Raw genomic sequence first — 18,744 nt, forward strand, 5'->3', positions numbered from 1 at the left:
TCTAATGTATATGTTATTTTTTTTTATTGGTTGTGTTAAATCGTACCCATATACAATAGTGCTATTTTCTGATTGGCTATTGTGTAGCCTCTTTTTTTTTGATTGTCCGATAAGTGTCAGGCTCGACTAAGAGCTCCAGGTGAGACACGCTTGATTCCTGCCCAGTTCCATAGAGACAGCAGTGCGGACTGATACATTTTGGGCGCTGTGGAATATGATAAATAGCTATTTTTTCTGCGTGAGAAATACAATGTGTGGTGGGAGAGCGTGACAAAAGACCCAAATGCGTGACTGTCACTCTCAATGCGTGAAACTTGACAGCCCTAATAATGTTTTACTGTTTGTCGTGATCCACATATATTGTGATGGACTTTTTTATGTTTTCCTATAATGTATAAACTCTGATTTAGTGTTGTATGCCCTATACATGTCTATACATATAGATGTCTCCCTGACTCATCCTTACTCCTAAGTGCTTTATGCTATATAGTTTCTTTAATATTTTATTTAGGATATCTTGCCTCGTTGAGTGACATCACAGCCATACTCAGGATACGTTCTCTGCATTTAACCCATCCAAAGTGAACACACACACACACCTTGAACACACTCTCAGAGAAGTGGGCAGCCATTTATGCTGTGGCACCCAGGGAGCAGTTGGGGGCTTCAGTGCCTTCCTCGAGAGCACCTTGGTCATGGCCGGCCTAAGACTCGAACCCACAACCTTAGGGTTAGGAGTCAAACTATCTAAACATTAGGCCACGACTGGAGGATGCTCCACTGGCTAAGCGTTCCAAAGCTGATTGTGAATCTGTACATATTACACATTGTTCCGGCTGCTTTTCCTCCACCCGTTGTAAAGCTAGAAATATTGCACTCAGTTCTGTTGTGAACACATTTATATGGTCTGTTGCTCTTTTTCCTATATGAATATTGTACTGAGGAATATATACTGCCAAAGATGTTCTACCTGTTTTAGGATCCTTTGATCCATCTGTGAATATTTGAGTTATGTTGCTGTATGCTTGACTTAAATACCGTATAGCAGTTATTTTTGGTGACTTTCTTCTTGAGTGCCTCTTTATGAATAAACATATCAATTTCTGGCATTGGGTATAACCACAGGAGAATAGATGGAATCACAACAGTAGGAGCTACTTCTATCTCTAGATCTATTTCCTGTGCCTCCTTATTTATTGCTCATCCAAAAACGTTAAGACTTCCATAGCTTCCCGACAGCTTTCCTGAACCTTTTTAACTGGATGTTTTCAGGTGTGTCCTTTAATATTAACCTAGTATCTCATTCTTAGTTTCCTTTTTTGAACTTCCAGTTTAATTTCCCCCATCTCTATTTGAATTGCTGATACTGAAGATGTTCTTAAGGCTCCACATCTGATAGCTTGAGTCTGGATTACTTCAATCTTTTTAAACCATGTTTCTGATACGGAGCTGTAACTCAGACTGCCGTAATCTATTGCAGATCTTATCAGGGTGGTATATATTTTTCTTAAAGAACTTCCCACTCAGCCCCTGCCAGGCATCTCATGATATTTATTCCTCTTATGCATTTATTGACAATCTTTTGGAAATTATTACCACATGTCAATTTTGAATCCATCCACATCCACTGCACATATGCAAGTCGTGGCCTAATGGTTAGAGAGTCTGACTCGTAATCCTAAGGTTGTGGGTTCGAGTCTCGGGTCGGCCACAACTGAGATGCCCTTGAGCAAGGCACCGAACCCCCCCAACTGCTCCCTGGGCGCCGCAGCATAAATGGCTGCCCACTGCTCCGGGTGTGTGTTCACAGTGTGTGTGTGTTCACTGCTGTGTGTGTGCACTTTGGATGGGTCAAATGCAGAGAACGAATTCAGAGTATGGTTCACCATACTTAGCCGTATGTCACGTCACTTTCATATTCAATAGAATAAATTTGTGTGTATATATTGACAATTCTAACTTGTGTTGTCCTATTCAACAACAAATATTTTACCCAATCAAACAAGCTTCCAGTAATTCCTATTTTATCAAGTTTTATTAACAAGCTCTCTTTCCACAACATCCCGTAAGCCTTCTCTATATCGAAAAGCACCCAAACTACTGCCACAGCTATCTCTCTGAATCCCGCTCATCTTCCTAATCATCCTCCATATCTCATTAATTTCAATATCTTCACCAATTCTGTCACAGAATCGTCTCCAAAGTTTATTCTTTGCTGTTCTGATTACCCGCCTCATTGATGCTTGAGCTCTTTTATAGTTAACTAGATCATTAAAATGAATACTTCCTCTTACTTTCCTGAGAGTCTAATTTCTGTACTATGATATCTTTAATAAAACGAGAGGTAGTTTGGCTGATGCCATAATGTAATGTGTAAGAGCACAATGATTAACAGTAAACCGCTTTGGTTTGCTTTTATTGACCCTCATTTAAAAAAAAAAGTAGAAAATAAACAAAATTTTAGAAACAAGCAAAATGATATGCCAATAAATATGGTTATTTTCCAAACGAATTCACTTGTTACTATGGCGTGTTTATCAGTGAAGTTTTATACAGTGATACCAGTTTTATAGAGTCTTTATTATTATTATTATTATTATTATTATTATTATTATTATTATTATTATTATTATTATTATTATTATTATTATTATTATTATTATTATTATTATTATTTCTTTATTACAATTTATATATATATATATATATAATGTTTGCTTGAATGTGATGATGTAAAGTTATTGTAATGTTCTAGATCCAGTTTACACCGTGTCAGGGGAGACTGATCACATCCAGGAGAGCTATAAGGCTAGGGAAAGCGTGGACTATGTGGTAAGAAATGCTCCTACATATATACAGTATTAAGCCTGTAGTCAGGAATTTCACATGACTTGTGGCTTTAGTCTTATTCTTGGCAGTCTTGTTATCCTTTAATAGACTTTAATGGAGCTAAAATAGAATCAAGCACAAAACCACTGGAACAGATGACCATGATTAAAGCTGTTTATTCTGCAGTGTTGTACCATTTCGGCTAGAAGGCTACAGTGCTGTATGTTTAGTGCCTGTGAAAGAATGAAATAATGTAAATGTTCACAGTTATTCAGCTATACTGTATACTGACGAAAGCTCATCAGCTTTTCTCTTTTCTAGCTGTTGCCTCATGTTCAATGTTCATGTCTAGTTTTACATCTATAACAAAAATCTAATATTGCTTGTCTGGGCATGATTATATTTATTTGCCCATTGCATGGTGACATTGTCAAGGCATCTATACATTTGCTTTCAGATGAGTTGATTTTTAAATTTAAGATAATTTATATAGTAAATATATACTGCTTTAATGTTGTGAATGTTAGAGCCGGTTATTATTTGAGTTACAGCGGCTATAAAACTTCATTCATTCACTTCTTCCTGATATCGTCTCAGGGATCTGGCTGGCTTATTAGTGATACATATACATGTATTATTAGGTTTTAAAATGTGATCATTTCTAAAGCTTCTTTGTGGCAATGTGTATTGTTGCAAATGCTTTTTGACTAAAATTTAATCAAATTGAATTAAATGAACAGTTGTTCTCTGAGCGGCCTCTCGTTTTTCTCTCTTGATGTTATTAAGATTTTAAAATGAACCCACAGATTTTAATTTTACTGAGAAATGCTCAACATTTTCTTTCCTGAAGAATTTCCTGAGTTAGAAAATATAAATGAATTCTTTACTCTACAATTGGCTGTTACATACACCATAAAAAAAATATATCATAGCAAGTGCATGTGTGTGTGTGTGTGTGTGTGTGTGTGTGTATGTGTGTGTGTGTGTGTGTGTGTGTGTGTGTGTGTGTGTGTGTGTGTGTGTCTGTGTCTGTGTGTGTGTGTGTGTGTGTGTAACTGCAGATAAAGGTTCCAGAGTTTAACTCCATGTTCAGTGATCTCCCTCACTACCCACGTTTTACACTCCGTCTAAACCCTGTTGATCCCGTTCCTTCCTTCATCGACCGCCGTTGGAGAGGACATGCTGAGCAGAGGAGAGAAACACATTCAGGGTATAAACACACACACTCTATCTGGACCTCTCCTCTATAATCAAAAAGATGATGCCACATTTTACAAAACAGCAGATTTCATTAAAGCAGTAAAATATCATGTTTAACCCTGCAAACCTCTGTCACCTGTTCCACATACAGGTTGTATTTTATTCCTGATAAGGTGAACAGGTTCTGCAGCAGCTTGTGTTGTTTGTGTTTTGTGGTTGCAGGGTGCTGCCTGGTGTTCAGCTGCACAAACCCAAATCTGATGACGTCACCGGAGAAGACCGCTGGAAGTTCTTTAAGCGGTAATCTTGGTATTTTATCAGGTGGTCTTTTGTGTCGGGGTGATTAGTACCTGTATATATCCACTGTTTTATCCGGAAGTCTGAGCACTGATCTGATATTAACAGTAAGTTACACTCACTGTAAGATTCATTTGGTTACAAAAAAGTCAGTTTGTGTCCTGTGTCACTTGGCATGACAGATCATTGCGCCTCAGAGGAAATACATTACGTAAAGCAAAACTGCACACACCTTAGGAGCACTTGTATGTACATCACTCATGGAAATATAAAATCAGGCAGCATTGCATTACATGTAGATTCTTTCCTGCATCTGCATGTATTGCAATGCTGCCAGATTTTATATTTCCATGAGTGATGTATGTACAAGATATGATATATAGATTTTATATTTTTCTGCCTGATTTTATATTATTTGCTGCCTGAGCTCCAGTTAATGTTCATGTCATGTCATCACATCAAAGAATTGGTGAGTTCTTGGTGAAGTTTCTGAATTGGTGAAGTTTCTGAATTGGTGAAGTTTCTGAATTGGTGAAGTTTCTGAAATACTCATACCAGCCTGTTCTGGCACCATCAACCATTCCTCTATTAAATGAATAATGACTTTCTAAATATTATAAATATTGAACATGATTTTGCCTTTGTAACAGTTTATTATCAAATTATGCATTTGAATGTAAATCATCTTTTGTGGCAATTATCTGTCCCTGGTGGTCCATCCGCAGGCAAACACCCACCCAAAAGATTAACTCTTAGCGACTGAGGGAAAGACGATGGGTGAATCGTTAACCCCTTAGTGGCTTAAACACTGGTCCCAAGCCCAGATAAAATGGAAGAGATTTCAGTGTGAAATTTCTTAGTGTCAAATGTATGCATATTCTTCTGTGGTGATCCTCTGTGGTGACAGGAAAAAGCCAAAAAAAAAAACAATACATATTTTGCATCATTTTTTTTATACATCATTACAAGGATATGAAAATGTCTCTGAAATGTATTGTTTCAAGTATAGTGGAGGTGCCAATATTTATAGTTCATTTGTGGTATTTATCATTTTTTTCCTGTTACTAAGGAGATGTGGAGAAAACTACCGATCGTACCACGATCAAAGTCACTGTGATCAGATTTATCCCCAGTCTGATGTTTAATGTGAGCATTAACTGAAGTCATACATCTGCAAGAATTTTATAATTTATGCTACATGTTTTCATATTAAAGTGGTCAGAGAGTATATTGTTGTTCAGATTGGTGCAGATTTCACATGGTGCATGAATTTAGTAAAGTAAAATTCATGCAAAGTTGACATTTTTGTCAGCAAAATAGCTAAAGTTTCATTTCCTGGAATTAATAATACAGTGAATCTTTAATGATGAGAGTCTTTGGAAAGTCCTTACACACAATAAATCACACGATGCTTGTATATCAATATAAACCCTGTTGTATGCTTTGTGTGAGAATGATTTGTGTATATGTATTATAATCATACACATCATTAACAATGAACTGGAAACATTTTCAGATGTCCAGATCAATGGGTTTCTTGTCTGTATGAATGAGAAACATATGATGGGGCAGATGTTAAAGGCAGCTTTGACTTTTAAAAGTAATTACTCTAGTTATTTCTTCTGTTAAAATCATGCATATTAATCCCTCTTTGATATTTTCTGTCTTCGTTTTTTCTATCAGACCACTCGTTCGCTACGCTCAACAGATTCCAGATGATGTTATTTTCGCATTAACCAAGTAAGTCATCTATAAATTTCTAAATTACATTTCAGTCAGGACCACTTTGTCAAATGAGCATTTATATATATTATTATTATTTGTTCTGGATAAAAATCCACGCGACCCGTCCGTGCGCATGCATGGACAGAGCGGGGAGAGCAGCAACTAGAAAACAGAATAAACCCCCCGTATAACAGAACCATTAATCATGCATAGTGTTAATATGCTCACTTACATGTTTTGAAAGTAAACAAATAAGTAAATGAATAAATAAATAAATAAATAAAGTATATATAAAGAGAGAGAGAGAGAGAGAGAGAGAGAGAGAGAGAGAGAGAGAGAGAGAGAACTAATATGTGATGAAGATTTATAACATAGACTGGTACAACATGATGCAGCTTGGCTTGCCTGAACTAACACGATGCTTGATTTTTGTTAAACTGAAACAGCATATGTTTATTTTAAGTGGATGTGAGTGCATTAATTTGATGTTAATGAACTAACCTGTCTATTTTATCACAGGACTGACTCCCACATTACTCAGCAGGATAGCTCTAGCTCTGAACGGATGGAAAGCTTGTTCCAGCGCACAGTAGAGATTCAGACAGATTACAGAGAGAGCGAGGCTCAGACTGATCCTTTCAGCCCTGAGTACAAATTACGTCCAGGAGCAGATATTCCTGAAATCCTCTCTCTGACCAATTTCTCTTGGGGTATGCAACCCTAAAGACATACAGTTGTATGTTGTTCTCAAAGGTTTGGGAATTTCTGGCCAAATGACATATTTTGCTGCTTTTAAAATTAAAAAGACAGCTGCTGCAATTAAGAAAAAAAGAATATTACAGATCTATTTGCTATTAAACATTATGAATCGTTGCACCTTTAAAGGATATAAGAATTTGGAGATGTGCCTTCTCTGGTAGAAAAATGCTATCGTGAATTACAGGCATTGTACTATACATAATGTAATGTTGATATTAGTAAGACCAAGCTAAATTACAAGTTGTGTTTGAAAGTCAGATGCTTATCCCTGTTATGATCCATGCATGGATGTTTTCACCTTTTAATGTTAACACTTTAACATTGTAGTTCAGTGAACCTGTGGCCCAAATTACTGTCCGAAATCTTGAGATGTTACAGACCTGAAAATAACCAAAGGAATTGCATGTTCAGGTCATGGGCTTCCTGCTGGTCTGGACGAGGTGGAGATGATAGAAAGAGCGAGACAGAAGAGGGCGTGGGAGGCCACACTGCCACCTATGAGTGATCCCACTCAGCTGGACAAGAGGAAGAGGATGATAAATGACATGGAGGCAAAGGAGTGGGCTTTCAGGGAACAGGAGATCGAGAAGTAAGAAACAGTTTGCTTACTACAGCCATCTGTGCTACACCTTCAGGCTCTGACCTGTGGTTTCTTTCTCACGCGACATAAACACACACACACTCAAGATATGTCAGTATCCAGACAGGGAAATATATTTTTTCAGCATCTAAACCATGATCTTGTTTTAAGCCACATGACAATTATATAGAAAGAGACAGAAAATAAAAAACACAAGTCTGGTGTTATGGAAATTATAACAAGGCAAGCATTCAATTAAACACCCAACTGGAGTCTAGTGTATTGCTAATAGACTTATATTTCTCCCTAGATTCCTAGTCATAGTCATAAGTATTAGATTCTTCATTGGAAAATGCTTATAAACATGAATATATGTGTATGGTGGATACACCTAGGTCTGTATATGTTTATCTTTTTGTGTTGCAGGCTGCAAGAGACTCGTTTGGCTCTTCTCAAGCGTTTTTTACAGGAGAGAGAGTCACAACAGGACAAGGTCACAGTGCATCGCCTGAATGAGCATTTTTCCAAGCTGCAGAGAGAGAAAGAAAACCGACTCCATAAAATCCGCAAAAACTACGCACTCGGTAAGACCACAAGCTCTTACATCATTATTAGAGGAAAGGCCACATTCATTATCTGTCAATATTATTTTAACAGTTTATCACTTTGAGAATTTTCATTATACTTTGAGTTCATTTACTGACCTTCAAAACAAGTAAATGATAAACACTTTAAATCATTTTTTAAGTCTCCATTTAATTTCTCATTTATAACTTATGTATTCCCATTACAGTTCTTTCTGCATCCTTTCATGAATTGACTCCTTATCATAAGCCAAGGATTGCATGCGCTTGTTTTCATTTATGCTCTGTCCATTGCTCATTTTGACGACGACAATTTCACGAATCAAACAAAAATTCATTTGTTTGCTCAATCCAAGCTCTCAAATCTTCAACTCTGATCTACAACTCTGAGCCATGTGTCATGTTTTTATTTGATCTGAATGCGTTACTTTGAATGGACACATGACCAGAGTCACACACTGTTTTAGTGGCCAAGTCAGTGACACACTTTGCAAGTTTATATTCCAGTAATAATGAAATAGTCATAATTCCATTTCTTTTATGGTTTTATTAAGCCAATATACATTTAAAAAACAAATTTTACACTGTGAATGAGCTACATATATAGTAGCTCACCACCCAAACAATTACTTAGTAGACAAAGTAGAAGTTGTTTATCCGTTAATTGTGCTCTCTCTCTCTCTCTCTCTCTCTCTCTCTCTCTCTCTCTCTCTCTCTCTCTCTCTCTCTCTCTCTCTCTCTCTCTCTCTCTCTCTCTCAGCTATTCGGAAACTCGTGGCAAAAAGAAAGATGTTGGAAGGTAAGCTGACGAGGCAGGACGTTATCACCGAGCACTTGGATTACGGGTCTCAGATGTACGCAGCACTCTTCCCCCATGGGGACGTACCTGATCGACACTCACAAAGCAACGTCATTAAGAGCCACCTCCTCGATACCTACGATGGTCTGTGGTGTATCACTGATTAGCTCCACCTGATTTCTAATGCTCAGTGAAGAGCCTTCACACAGCTTTTTGTTTTCTTTTAACCAAATAATGGTTTAAATTAATTACCATGGGTTAAGAAAACAGTCAAGAACACATCAATTTTAATGTTCATGGTGATGGTACAAACTACCAGAGGTGGGTAGAGTATCCAAAATCTGTACTCAACTAAAAGTACAAGTACTTCCAGAAATATTTACTCAAGTAAAAGTAAAATAACAATCTCAATAGTTACCATTTAAAAAACTACTCAAGTAGCTAGTTACTGGTTACTTCTGATCTGACTGATATGAAGCAACAAATCAGAATTTCAAACTACTTAGAGAGATTTCACACACCTCTTCTTGAAAGTCTCTTTGTTCTGCTTATACAAAACATAGGTTGAAGTGAAGTAGCCTATCTCAGTCTAGCGATGGGCACATTAACATCACATAACCTGTCATTTGCAATAAAATCTGCAAATTAAACATGAACTTGAGGCTACAGGTGATCTGCCTCCGACAACGCACACACGTCTTCCTCTGCTTCAGTCTTTATCTTCCAACCAAATGCACGCTAAATGTAAGGGGGAGACACGTAGCAGCCTCTCGTGATACTTGAGTACAAGTTATTGTACAACTCATTATTTTAAAAATCTCATATTTATTAACATTTGTCTGTAACGGAGAAATGGTGCAAAGGTAGCGAAGTAAAAGTAAAGCTTTTTTTACTAAAAATGTACTTGAGTAAGAGTAAAAATACACACATTTCAATATACTCTAAAAGTACAAGTTACACAAAAAATTAACTAGGTTAAATGTAACAAAGTATCTGTAATCCGTTACTACCCACCTCTGCCAACTACATAACATAATCATTTCATCTTCATCTTATTTATAGACACAAACTTCAATTTGATTCAGAACCATTCCGTTTAGTTTTATTTATACAGCACTGTTAACAAAGGGCGTAATATAGACCTGCACTGTTGTAGAAAATTACTGACAACCTTCCAACCAATTCAAAGGAAGAAGCCATCAGTGCTGTAATACAAAGAAAAGTAACACTGTGGTGTGTGTAGGTGTAAAAAAGACTGAAGTCTGTCTAGCAACACTCATTTAAACCGGTTCTAATAAACACGCAATCCTTATGCACTCAATATAGTTAAAAGGATGCAAGAGGACAATATTTTATTGCAATTAGCAGACTTGTCCTTCAGTTTGCATCATTATACTAATTGATTTTACCAGGGCCCGTATTCATAAAGATTCTTAGAATGATTTCAAAGAGCTCCTTATCTAGCTTAAAAATTTCTAACTAGGAATTTTAGCTTAAGAGTGATTCAGGACTGAAGTCAGCAACACTGAGCAATACCTTGTTACTAGGTATGACACATTCTTTTAAAGACTGTGATTGGTTGTCCAATAAATATATAGGAGTGCTATTAAATATGCTCTATTATAAGCCTTGATTATAAGCTTTGTCTCTATGTTAAGATATTTGGGGTTATATTGTGTAGGGATTACAATCATGACCGATCATATTAGATATACACTTAAATGTGTTACAAATGCAATAAATGTAAAGTAAATGTAAATGTAAACATCTCAGACACAGCGCTGAAATGTCATAGTGCCTAAATTATATCATTTCTGCTACTATGGTATTTCGGAGATGTTAGTGTATCTCTAAATGCCATAGTGGCAGAATATATATTATGTATGTATATATGTAAATATATTTTCATTTTCTCCTCTGCTAAAGAAACTCTTAAGCCTCCTACTTCTGCTACTTCTAACACTTTTATGACCTTATGTGCTCTTTTAAGGGTTGAAATGCTTTTTTATCTAATACTTTTATCTTTACTAAGATTAAGGGGAATCTCCCACATTTCTAAAAACTGAATTTTAATTACAGTAATTTTGTACGAGCTGTTACATAGAGCCTATCTCCTGTGTGTATGTGTGTGTGTGTGTGTGTGTGTGTGTGTGTGTGTGTGTGTGTGTGTGTGTGTGTGTGTGTGTGTGTGTGTAAGGTCTGGTAGAGCTGGAGGCAAGTCTTCCACCTTCAGTCCAGGAGCCACAAATAAAAGCTCAAAGGCCAAAGAAGAAAGGCTTCATCCGTCGCTCAGACCGCAGAGAAATTGATTTACTGAAGACTTACCAGGTAAAAACACTTCATCAGTAGCTTTTTATTGATTAAAAACTGCATGCTTTCAGATGGAACTGACCTTCTGTTCATATTCTCATTCATGGGGTTAATACCTCATGTGCTTTTAAAGGTCTGAGGTAAATATCTCGGAAAATTACAGAGCAACTTTTTTTACTGTACAATGTAACAAGAAGTGATCATCTAAAAGCCGGAGTTGGAAAATGTACAAGTGACGTTGACTCTGAAAGCTTATTCTACTAATTACTTAAATTTTCTTTCTTCATCTGTGGTGCTGTCTAATGGGTTTGAAGATATATTATAGTGGACTGCATTTAAGGATGAGTGCTCCAAATGTTTCGATATACCTCAATAATCAAGAAAGTGCCAATCTCGTTGCCTTCCTAACAGCTATGGACTCAATCTAATTCAAAAAAGCATGTTGAGGTACATTTATAAAAATTGGTAACATTCCAGTTATCCAATTATCGGCCTTTCTCTTAGCTAATTCCAGGCAAAGCTAGCAAATGGCTAGCAAATCAAATTCTAGCTAGTGGTAATTTTACTGGTTAATTTATTTGATAATTCATGATCATACATTGTGTTATACAACTGATGTTTTCAGGTAAAACTCATAATCCAGTCCTTCTAGGATTTTGTATGATATTGTAGCTGCAGAAATGAACGCAAAATCAGGCATGATATTTAGAGGAGATTGCAATTTTTCAAAATGATCACAGATTTTTTGGTAGATTTGGGGCAAGACGTGTTGTGAGACATCATCACAAATTTAGCCAAAGCCCTTTTGTATCATAGAAAGTCATTACACCTATGTCTTTACTGGTAGGAGTTTAAAAAGAGAATCCTGTGTCTGAAATATATGCAAACAATTGCAGATAAATATGGTGCTACTAAATCCAGCATTTTAGTTACAACAATCATAAATAACTACTGTGAAATACTGGGGGACTGATATTCTAACAACAAAATAAAAATGAAACATTTCTGCATTTTGATTTTTATTTCAGAAAACGTAAAAGTCGTATTTTTTTTTTTGTTGTTGTTGTTTTTCTTCTCTCGTTTTTTGCTTGTATACTTTTGAGACCTGGTACTGAAAATATGCTTTTATTATAATATCTCAACACTTTGTTCACCCCTGTGACCAGCTAAGAGTATATAGTATATGAGCATTACATACAGGCCCTGTGCTGTTTTTATAAACTGCACAGATGGCCTGTTTGAGTGCACAGGGTGCAGACAGTCAGTTTATTTAATACATCTACTACAGGCACTGAAAGACAAGAAGGTCAAGGTGGAGGAAAAGAAACCTCTGCGCTTCCTTTATAGGGTGGAGAAACCAGTCCCTCGTCCCCCAACGCCTGAGGTGGACGTGCCTCCAGAGGTAATCCACTTCTACACTCTGAAAAAATAAACACACTGTATATTTACTGCATTTTGGTTTTCTTGGCACCAAATTGGAAAATCTCTGCCTGTAAAACAAGACTTGTTGTAGAAGACTGACTACATAGTTACCATGGCAGATCCCATGCTAGACACAGCAGTGTTATCTAGAACCATGTTTCTGAAAGAAAGGACTGTAATTTTAGCCAAGGACTAGAATAATTTTATGAAAGTGCTCTAAACCACAACAAAACATTCATTCATTTTCTCACACACACTACGGACAATGGCCTTTTTTCCCATAGACTCCCATTATAAAATTTAGAGGTCTATAACTCGGCAAGCTTTTGAACTATCTACACCAAACTCGGCCAGCTCCTTTAGGGTGATACTCTGAACAAAGTTTTAAATTGGTGTACTGACTGGCCTTCCGGTTGTGCCACAGCCCCACCCCAATATATGCAAAATCAAAAAACTTTTTACGACATGTGACATATCAATACACTCAGAACAATGACGGGAACTTCCTCACGTGTAATTTGATGAGGTCACATGATGTCACATGATTTCACGTGAAAATAAAAAATTTGCACAACATGGACATGTGACATATCACAACACTCAGCACAATATAGGGAACTGCCTCACGTGTATTCTGGTCACGTCACGTGACGTCACGTGATGTCACGTGACACCACGTGAAAAACAAAATTTAGCACAACATGGACATGTGACATCAAAACACTCAACACGATGAGGGGAACTTGCCACGTGCAAGCACCATTCACATTTTCTTCAGGAAATGTACATTCTAGTTCTACATATTATGCTTTAAAGCTGACATCTAATGACAATTTTAATAAAGAAAATGGGCATTATAAATAAAAAGTAAAGTAAAGAAAAACAAAAACTCAGTCATGCCAATAAATATTATTAAAACACATTTAACTGGAATATGTTCAAACATTGTTCATAAATAAATGTGTGCTGAGAAATGTGTGAATATTTTTATTTTTTAAATTAAAAGAACTTTGTTACTAAATTGTATTAAATTATATACATGGTTTTTTTTATTAAATCTGACTGCAAAATAGATTCAAATATAAAATTTATATAAATGTATATAGAATCATAGAAAACAGAAAAATACTAGCTTCGGCATATAAATGGAATTTTGTCATAAAGACAGCATGACATTATGTGGAAAATATTGTACATTATATTTCCAGGGACACGAGGAAAAGGAGCTTGCCGTCATTTTTCTACAGAAGCTGATCCGAGGAACAGCCATTCAGACCCAGGTACACAGAGAATAGTACTTGAATGAAATCCCCTCATATTCCCCATATTCCTCTATATTTTATACATATTCTATTTTGTTTTGTTTTCCCTCTTTTTTTCTATTTTCTTGTCTACTGTTAGCTAATTAATGAACTAATTAATTCCATTATTTGACTATTCTTATTTGACACTATTTTCTTAATAATGACAGTCATAAAAATAAAATTCACAGCATGTCATACTGTGGACTGTGGATGATTGTGTACAAATAAAATTTGCATTAGAAATCTTTTTTCATTTTTTATTTCTCTGTAAGTCATGAAACTTTCTCGACTCCTGAAACGATCGACTCCATTGAACAAACTCCAGTTTATATTTCCTATTGTACTCTATGTGAATGTGATGACTGGGTCTCTTTCTCAGGAGCTCTTTCACAAAGCCTTAATCTGTACAGCTGTTCTCTGATGCAGTGTCTGGTGTATTCCAGATGCTGGAAGGTGTAGAGAAGCACGTGGAGCTGATCCAGGAGATGCGCACTACCCACAGCCTACAGCGGGAGGAGCAAGAACTCCAGAGAGCAGATAAACAGGTCACACAGGCCCTGCAGAGACAGCACGAGCTCAGTGAGAGCAGGGTAAGCAGATAAACAGCCTATTCATTCAACACTTTCACTGTGAGCCATGCTGCGTGATGTGCATGACTACACCAATGAAAAGGACATGCGCTGATTCATATAACAGACCTCTGCTCCAGTTCTCTTTTCTTTTTTGTAATGCATTCTGACCTAAATTTGTTACACGGGTATTATGGTGAAAAAAAAAACCCTGTGTATGTAAAAGAAACAACTTGGTGAACAATCCAAATATTCCATTGGAAAAGGGTTGAAATAAAAAGCAGGTAAGGAAAATAAATAAAAGTGTAATATTTAAATATAATATATATTTAAATATATCTACTTAAATATAATATCTGTAATGTAAAAATACCTAATAATATAATATAAACCTATAAAGTACTGTTAGAACTGATGTTAAAACTAATTAAACTTCATATATGTGTGTTACAAATGTAATGTAAATGAAATGCATCTCAGACACATAGAGAAATGTCATAGAGTCAGTATGTATACATATATATATATATATATATATATATATATATATATATATATATATATATATATATATGATATGTATATATAGATATATATAAGCTAGAGTCAGTATATATATATATATATATATATATATATATATATATATATATATATATATATATATATATATATATATACATATATATATATATAACATACATACAAACATACAAACTACTTATACATATACATATATATATATATATACTTTTTTTGTGGTGTCTATATGATTGGTCACAAAAAGAATCTCTTCTAATCAGTAGCATCTTATTAACTCACTATCATTGTTAAATATTGTGTTGAATACATGTCTTCATCCTCTTCACCTTTCAGCCATTTTCTCCTCTGCTAAAGAAACTCTTAAGCCTTTTAAAAGTTCTCCGCCCTACTCCTAAGACTTTTTGATCTTAAGAGACCTCTTAAGGGTTAAGATGCTTTGTGGAGAATTTTCTTAGAATTTCATCACTAGGAGATACTCTTTGCACTAAGAAGGCTTTAGAATCCAACACTAATGAATTTCTTTCTCTCAGATGGCTCAGATACAGAGCTTTGTAGACGGCCTTTCAGGGGAGGTGATTGGCGACATGCTGGACTTCCTGTCGAAGGAGCTGGTTCGTCTGCAGGAGGAAAGAAGGATCCATGCTTACATGCTACTGGCAGAAAGGGACCGGCGCCTTCGGGAGGCTGAAGAGAGTGGTAGGAGACAGGTGGAGGAGCGAAGACGGAGAGAAGAGGATGAGATCTTCAGACAGGTGAACATACTCCCTCTCCCAAAACATATGTCTACACTCATTTTATTTAACTACTTATGCATTAGTGTGGAAACCATTATTCTGTGGGAACTGATGCTTTGTTAATGTGTTTCTGCTTGTAATATATCTTTAATATTGGACATTTTTGGTAGTTAATAACCAATCATCAGGATACACATTTATAGCATTTCGCAGATGCTCTTATCCAGAACATCTTTTAACTGAGAAATTGGGGGCTAAGGATCTTGCTCCGTGGCCCAACAGTGACATTTCTGCCAACAGCTGTAAGTATTTATTGTACTGTGTGCTCTCAGGTGATGAAGGTGCACCAGGCCACAGTGGATCACTACCTGGAGGATGTTATCCTGAACAGCATCGATCAAACGTCCGAGGCTCAGGCCAGAGAAGAGATCCACCAATTTGCAGAGGAGCTCAACAACATCACCTATGCCATGGAGGAAATGTAAGCAACAGAACAGTCACTCTAAGTATTCCTCAATCCTAAGCATCAGGTTAAGCTTCGCTACACGAGTTTAATGTATAGAGTCTATTGGTAGACTGATACGGTGGGTGATGATTTATCATCTCATAAATGTTCCTAAAGTTTGGCTGATATGCGAGAAGCCAGACTTTTGATGCGATAAAACACATAAGCTCATTCTTATTCGGACAGCTAGGAAAATGTGACTAGTCATAGTTGCTTTTTAACATGCTAGATCTGATAGCTAGTAGAATTCATACTCTATGGGTGTAATATATTAAATCACAATTCATTAGGATCATTATATATAGACTGTACATTGTGGTTAGACTGTGACCTAGGGTTTCGTAATGGAGTGTACATTTCTAGCCTTCGGAGCCCCATTATGTTTCATATCCATGATTGTGTTGAAGGTCATGGTAAAGAAATTTAGTGTGAGTAGAAGATACTTTGATAGTGGATCAGGAATAAAGCACTCATTACACTTCTATTGGACAGTGAGTGTGTAAATAAGGCTACAGAGATAGTGCTGAAATTTTGTGATGGAAAGTGATATAGACAAGACAAGAAGCAATTTATATAACAAATGCTTTACTGTTCAGTCTCATTTGAGAATTGTCTAAATTGTTTCATACATTATGTGCTTTATTTAGTAAAGCTTGGTTATTTTTAACACCCTACTTGATTTTTGATGCCTATGCTGTTTCTACTCTTCCTGTGTGTGTGTGTGTGTGTGTGTGTGTGTGTGTGTGTGTGTGTGTGTGTGTGTGTGTGTGTGTGTGTGTGTGTGTGTGTGTGTGTGTGTGTGTGTGTGTGTGTGTGTGTGTGTGTGTGTAGGAGAAACAATGAGCAGTCAGAGGCGATTGTAGCTCAACTTGTCTACAGCTTCCTCATTCCTGAAGTACAGAAGGTCAAGGTCCGTGAGAAAGGTGGGTTTTCCTCCCAGAGCGAGTCTGTAATTATTCGAGCACGACATAAATTTAAAGCATGTAAATAGGCTGAAGTACAGAGGATTATAATCATCATTGAAAAGCTTGTAATACAACCTAAAGGAAGATTTTTTTAACCACTCTTTTCCCAAAGAGTACCATGACCTCTTACTTGGAGATGCTAATTTTTTTATTTCACCCACATCACTCTTAGCACTGAAATATTCAAGTGTGTGCCAGAGATCTAATCCAGATAGTGGGGTGAAAGTCTAAAAAGCTGTACTGTGTAAATATTAATAAGTAATAAAAACCCACATGCTTTTTGGTAGGGCAGGCAAGGAATGTATACAGGAAGTTTACATAATGTATATATAAATAATTTATTGCCATATACATCACCTGCAAACATCAGCCTATATATTATGTCATTTTTTTCATAACCAACCCCTCTTTGTTTTTTCAGTGAAGCAGAGTCAAAGGAGGCACTTACATGCAGCCCATTCCCTCATCCATGACACTGACAGCTCGTCCACAAGCCCTCGGCCCCTTTCTCCCGCAAGCAGAGCCTCCACCTCATTGCTCTCACAGATAGTCGAGCAGGTGGAGGAGGCTTCACACAACAGTGTTCCGGAGAACGAACACACAGATTAGCTACACAGTGTAGCTAGATATTTATGGATATCTGACCATCATGCATGTATTTCTTTCAGTTTCTGGATTTAGTTCCTTTTTCTGTTAATATAACCACCACTATTACTGAGAAGCTTTTCCATTAGATACCCAAGGCCATTAGGCAAATACATCCTACATAAAAGTGTGACAAGTGACGTGACATACAGCTAAGTACGGTGACCCATACTCAGAATTTGTTCTCTGCATTTAACCCATCCAAAGTGCACACACACACCGTGAACACACACCCGAAGCAGTGGGCAGCCATTTATGCTGCGGAGCCCAGGGGGTTCGGTGACTTGCTCAAGGGCACCTCAGTCATGGCCAGCCCAAGAGTCAGACACTCTAACCATTAGGCCACGACTTCCCCGTGTTTGCAACCTTCTGGCTAAAAGAACTACATATGGATGTGATGGTCAGGTGACCACAAACTTTTGGCCATATAGTGTATTGATTGATACACTATATAGTTGATAGCTGATCAGATTATTTTCTTGTGATACACCAGTGACTTGTAGAGACATCGCAGAACACTTCTACAATCTGTTTTGCTTACAGATAAATCTTTAATACTGTCAAACAATCTCGTACACTAGTACTTTGATTTTTAAATAAATGTACAAATTGGTTCTATGACACTTTCTGGTCTCCCTGCTTAATAATCTCGTAACCTGATGCTTTAAGTCTGATCTTTTGAATAAAAATGTGGGAATGGGTATGGGATCAGAATCTGCTTTAATCAATTTGCATAACAGCTAAACAAAAGGCCAGACAGGATTTAACAATATTAAAAAAACAAAACAAACGTGTAGCCAATTAGCAGAAAGGGGCGGGTCTTGTCAATATGCGGTGGAGAGAGTGTTCAGTGCGCATGTTTGACATTAGCAGAAAGCGGTTTTAACATTGACATGAAGGATAAAGACAAAGGAAGAAAGGCTTACGATAAGGCAAGAAGTAGGAAGTGTTAATATAGGTGTGTCATTGTCAAA

General features: G+C 36.7%; 1 protein-coding gene across 2 annotated transcripts in view; it reads left to right on the forward strand.

Moving 5' to 3' along the window:
* Positions 1-18,388, forward strand: part of LOC113653129 (cilia- and flagella-associated protein 91-like) — a 19,520-nt gene extending 1,132 nt beyond the window's left edge. Inside the window, exons 2-17 of one of the 2 annotated variants that reach the window (XM_027162588.2) lie at positions 2,756-2,832; positions 3,891-4,039; positions 4,252-4,329; positions 6,010-6,066; positions 6,571-6,761; positions 7,222-7,399; positions 7,817-7,974; positions 8,735-8,773; positions 10,971-11,101; positions 12,372-12,485; positions 13,714-13,785; positions 14,253-14,399; positions 15,452-15,673; positions 15,988-16,136; positions 16,992-17,083; positions 17,547-18,388. In XM_027162588.2, the coding sequence (XP_027018389.2) occupies positions 2,756-2,832; positions 3,891-4,039; positions 4,252-4,329; positions 6,010-6,066; positions 6,571-6,761; positions 7,222-7,399; positions 7,817-7,974; positions 8,735-8,773; positions 10,971-11,101; positions 12,372-12,485; positions 13,714-13,785; positions 14,253-14,399; positions 15,452-15,673; positions 15,988-16,136; positions 16,992-17,083; positions 17,547-17,734 (2,042 nt within the window). In that variant the 3' untranslated portion in view covers positions 17,735-18,388. Of the gene's footprint in view, positions 1-2,755; positions 2,833-3,890; positions 4,040-4,251; positions 4,330-6,009; positions 6,067-6,570; positions 6,762-7,221; positions 7,400-7,816; positions 7,975-8,734; positions 8,918-10,970; positions 11,102-12,371; positions 12,486-13,713; positions 13,786-14,252; positions 14,400-15,451; positions 15,674-15,987; positions 16,137-16,991; positions 17,084-17,546 lie in introns of both variants that reach the window. The other variant, XM_027162587.2, reaches the window with a different exon arrangement.
* Positions 18,389-18,744: the final 356 nt, after the last annotated feature.

The sequence above is a fragment of the Tachysurus fulvidraco genome, chromosome 6 (assembly GCF_022655615.1).
Source record: "Tachysurus fulvidraco isolate hzauxx_2018 chromosome 6, HZAU_PFXX_2.0, whole genome shotgun sequence".
In the NCBI taxonomy this organism is placed as follows: domain Eukaryota; kingdom Metazoa; phylum Chordata; class Actinopteri; order Siluriformes; family Bagridae; genus Tachysurus; species Tachysurus fulvidraco.